At 43.8% G+C, this 4394-nt stretch overlaps 1 protein-coding gene across 1 annotated transcript in view; it reads left to right on the top strand.

Moving 5' to 3' along the window:
• Nucleotides 1-4093, top strand: part of SUMF1 (sulfatase modifying factor 1) — a 129402-nt gene extending 125309 nt beyond the window's left edge. The window contains exon 9 of the mRNA XM_006846620.1: nt 3955-4093. Within this exon, the coding sequence (XP_006846683.1) occupies nt 3955-4065 (111 nt within the window). The 3' untranslated portion in view covers nt 4066-4093. The remainder of the gene's footprint in view (nt 1-3954) is intronic.
• The last annotated feature ends 301 nt before the right edge of the window (nt 4094-4394 follow it).

The raw sequence follows: 4394 nt of genomic DNA, 5'->3' as shown, positions 1-4394 counted from the left end.
CTTGGCCTCCAAGGAGCACTCTGGCTGCACTTCTTCCAAAATGGATCTATTGCTTCTTTTGGCAGCCCATGGCACTTTCAATATTATGCTCCAACACCATATCTCAAATGCGTCAATTCTTCTATGGTCTTCCATATTCACTGTCCAGCTTTCCCATGCATATGAAGTTATTGAAAATACCATGGCTTGGGTCAGGCACACCCTAGTTCTCAAGCTGACGCCTTTGCTCTTCCAACACTTTAAAAAGGTCCTGTGCAGCAGATTTGTCTAATGCAATACGTCGTTTGATTTCTTGACTGCTGCTTCCGTGAATGTTAATAGTTGATCAAAGAAGAATGAAGTCCTTGACAACTTCAATCTTTTCCCTGTTGATAAGAATGCTGTTATTGGTCCAGTGGTGAGGATTTTTGTTTTCTTTACACTGAGATGCAATCAATACCGAAGGCTGTGCTCTTTGATCCTCATCAGTATATGCTTTAAGTGGTCTTCACTTTCAGCAAGAAAGGTTGTATCATCTGCATATCGCAGGTTGTTAATAAGCCTTCCTCCAGTCCTGATGCCATGTGTTTCTTCATAGAACCCAGCTTCTCGGTTTAAGTGCTCAGCATACAGGTTGAATAAGTATGGTGAAAGAATACAACCCTGTTGTACTCCTGAAAATTCTTAGTCCCCCCACACATATACTGAATCGGAATCTCTGGGTATGAGGCTTTGTAATATGTATTGAAACAAGCTCTCCAGGCTGTTGTAACGCTGAGTTTGCAAGAAGTGCTACCATAATCACGTACTGCTCACCAGGTCAAGTTCAGATTTCAGGTACTTCCTAAAGTCTCTGGGATTCTGCAGGAGACAGCTGATGTTTTTTCATGTGCATGAATAATCTCATAACTGTTTAATCCTAACATGTTTTGTTGCTGTTGCGTGACAATTGTTTCTTCTGCAAACGTGGGCTCTCCATCAGGGCAGGATCATGTGCACACAATGGCCTCCTCATGGGTCCTGCAGTGTGCAGTGTGGAAATGCTTAATTGATTGTTTTTGTTTCACCTGTGGAAAGAATGCCGACATCCGACTTTCAGTTTCACCTCGAGCTTGATCTTTTTACTACATCGTAGATAGCTCGTTGCACACGGGCGTTGGATTACCCACAAGACCTTGGTTCTACAGGTACCTCAGTTCTGTTGCGTCCAGCCACTGAACAAGTACTCCCTGTGTAGAACCAGGCTCTGGCTGAAAGTCATTTCAGAGCTGCCAGTCCAGTGGATTACAGATACCATTTTTTTTGTTTTTGTTTTTTAATGTTTTATTCTGAATTATGTGATGGTTTACATGGGCGAACATTAGCTTTACATTCATCCTATCATATATTGTTTCATTGCCATGGTTACAATTCCCTCCATGTATCATCAACCAACCAAAGGGTATATGCTGCAAGCCTGCCCCCCAGTTGTCAGCTCACAGCCCTTCTCCCTCTCTGGGTCTAAATCCCCAGCTGCTCCATCACTCCACATCATCGTCTCTACCTCCATCTCTGGTATTACTGCTTTTCTGGGTAGTGTCCCATTCTCCTCTGTTCTCCCTTGATGGGCCCAGGGACCTCCACTCCTGGACTGCATAGTCAATCACTCTCCCCTTCTTTTGCTACAAAACATCTACCTTTACATTTCCAACCCTCACCGTCAGTCCTGATAGCAATTATTCACAAATAATGTGCCACGTGACTGCTATCCCCATACCATCCATTTGTTTGTTACATCAAACACATTTTCAAATTCCTCTAACCTCTGCCTGCCTGCCTGCCTGGGAGTTGGTAATGGGTTATATTCTTCCCTGGCCATAGGGAGAATGAGGAAATGGGTTATTACAGTTTCACTATCTGTACAAGACAAAGCACTCTATCTTTCTCTTTACGGTAGGAGTGCTCCAGCGAATTTTGGTGCCGACTTTAGAGATCATTTTTGTGAAGATGGGAAGTGTTCCACTTTTGTGAAAGAGAATAAGAAGAACTTTTAGAAAAAATCCTCTTGTGTATCACCCTATTCCTTGCCTCCTCCCATAAATTATTTTTATTTTTTCTGAGTCTCAGAGTCATTCTGATTCTTTGTGCAGCTGATTTACCTATCTGTTGGGCAGGGGCATTAGTTTCACCAGCTAACTCTGGGTTAATACTCAAGGTACGCTGGGTGAATGGTTTACTTCCATCCTGTTATTTTAGATCAAAGAACAATCCTAAGAACATGAGGGTTTCCTGCATGGTTTGGGAATCTGGAAGTTTTTAAGTACTTGAGTCAAGTAATCTGTGGTTATTTCGTGAATAACTTTAGGGCCCTGGGATATGTGTTATACCAAAAAACCCAAGCCAACCACGCTCATTCTAATTCATAGCGACCCCGGATAGAGTTTTAGAGGCTGTAAATCTTTATGGGAACAGAAATCTTTGTTTTTCTCCTGCAAAGAGGCTGGTGGGATTGAACTGCTGACCTTGTGGTTAGCAGTCCAGTGTGTATTCTTCAGAGTCATCAGGAGTGTGTGTTAAACTTTGACTTATGTTTGTGTGTGTGCCCACATGATGAGTGTAATGGGGGAGGTGGTAAGAGGACATGAGATTTGTTTTCCTCCCCTCAGAGAGAGTAAGGTAGCGTAGTGGTTACAAGTCGGGCTGCTAACCTCAAGGTCATCAGTTCAAAACTATCAGCTGTTCCACGGGAGAAAGATGAGACTTTCTGCTCCCGTAAAGATTTACAGCCTTGGAAACTCTATGCAGGGTTGCTATGAGTCAGAACCGACTCCGTGGCACATTAACACCACCACCTCAGAGTAGCTTCTCGCTAGCGGGTAAGTGCTCCGTAGCTAGAACCAGAGCACCTGGCCTGGAGCCCTACTTGTTTAACAAGTGTGTGATCTTGGGTAACTTAACTGACTTCTCTGAGCTGTTACAATCAGATGAAATCACCAGATGAAAGCGCCCAGCACCATGCCTCTTGTGTACCCAATGTGTGCACCATTATCTGCTGGTATAAAAGACAGCACAGAGACAAAACACATCACAAAGACGCATCGTTATTTTTTGAGTGACTTTTCAAACTCCAAAAGCCATGTGTATGTGTGTCTGTTGGCCCACAGCCTTGTCCACATGTGAGGCTGATCGACTGGCCAATCTGCTAGATAGGAAGTGGTATCCTAATGTTGTTCTTCAGATTCCTCGATTGCCATTTATCATTATGACTTAGTTTTCATGTCAATATCCTTGTAGGGAATTTAATGTCCATACTTACTGTAGGGAATTTGTAACCTCATTATTGGAAGGCAACAACTGTTAGCATTGTGGTGTATTCTGAATCTTCTTATTTTTTCCTGGCAAACATAATTGTCTAGATTAAGATGATAGATACCACATGGTCTGTATCCTGACTTTTTCATTTACCATCTCACTATGAGTATTCCCTTTGTTAGTAAATATGCCTATGACAATGTGATTTTAAATGCTCCTGGGTGGTGTGAATGGGGTTAGTGCACTTGTTGCTGACCAGAACGTTGGAGGTTGGCGTCCACTCAGGTACCACAGAAGAATAGCAGCAACGCACTCACTACTGAAACATCAGTAAATGGAAACCCTACAGAGCACAGTTCTACTCTGACACACATGGGGTCCCATAACTTGTGCAACCGCTGGTTGTTGTAGTTTTAGTTTTCCAGTGTTGTAAGTAATGTCCATACCAACATGTATGTGTCATGCTTACAAAGTAAATATGTTGGCTCAAACATGGTTAACTGTGAACATGCCTTCCTTTTCAACATACACGTTAGGTGAATGTGTGCTTCTGTACAGTGCTCTGTAGCTCTTCTACAGTTGGTACTTAAAAAAAGAAGAAAAAAGTAGCACATTCATCTGACTGTTTTAGAGCCTTTAGCTGAGAGTCCAAGGAGAACTTACCTTCCTTTTTCTCTCTGACAGTCCTACTGCTATAGGTATCGCTGTGCTGCTAGGAGTCAGAACACACCGGACAGCTCTGCTTCCAATCTTGGGTTCCGCTGTGCTGCAGACCTCCTGCCCACCACCGGCTAACAACCAGGGAGAGCCCTTCCTCAGTCCATCCCGCACTCAGCTTGCCTCAGAACTTTGACCACCCTGTGTTGGGCTCCAGACCTGCCTAGTGGCCAAAGGAACCTCCTCTCCAGACCAAATCCCTGACGGTTGTCAGTGCCCATGTTTCCTGGGGGTGCGCCTTTGAGATCATCGCCATGTTTTATTGTTGGGAATGTTTTAAAAGAGGGAACCCTCATTCTAACAGGTCCTGCCTGGGGCTTAGACACTCAGGTCCCATTCTTGATCTCCCTGGGCTTTAGTGACCTCATTGTGAATCAGCGGGATGGACAACATGCTTTCTTAGGTTC

This window comes from Chrysochloris asiatica, unplaced genomic scaffold (assembly GCF_000296735.1).
Source record: "Chrysochloris asiatica unplaced genomic scaffold, ChrAsi1.0 scaffold00028, whole genome shotgun sequence".
In the NCBI taxonomy this organism is placed as follows: Eukaryota; Metazoa; Chordata; class Mammalia; order Afrosoricida; family Chrysochloridae; genus Chrysochloris; species Chrysochloris asiatica.
Note: the sequence above shows the minus strand (reverse complement) of the source record. Positions and strands in the feature narration are given on the sequence as shown.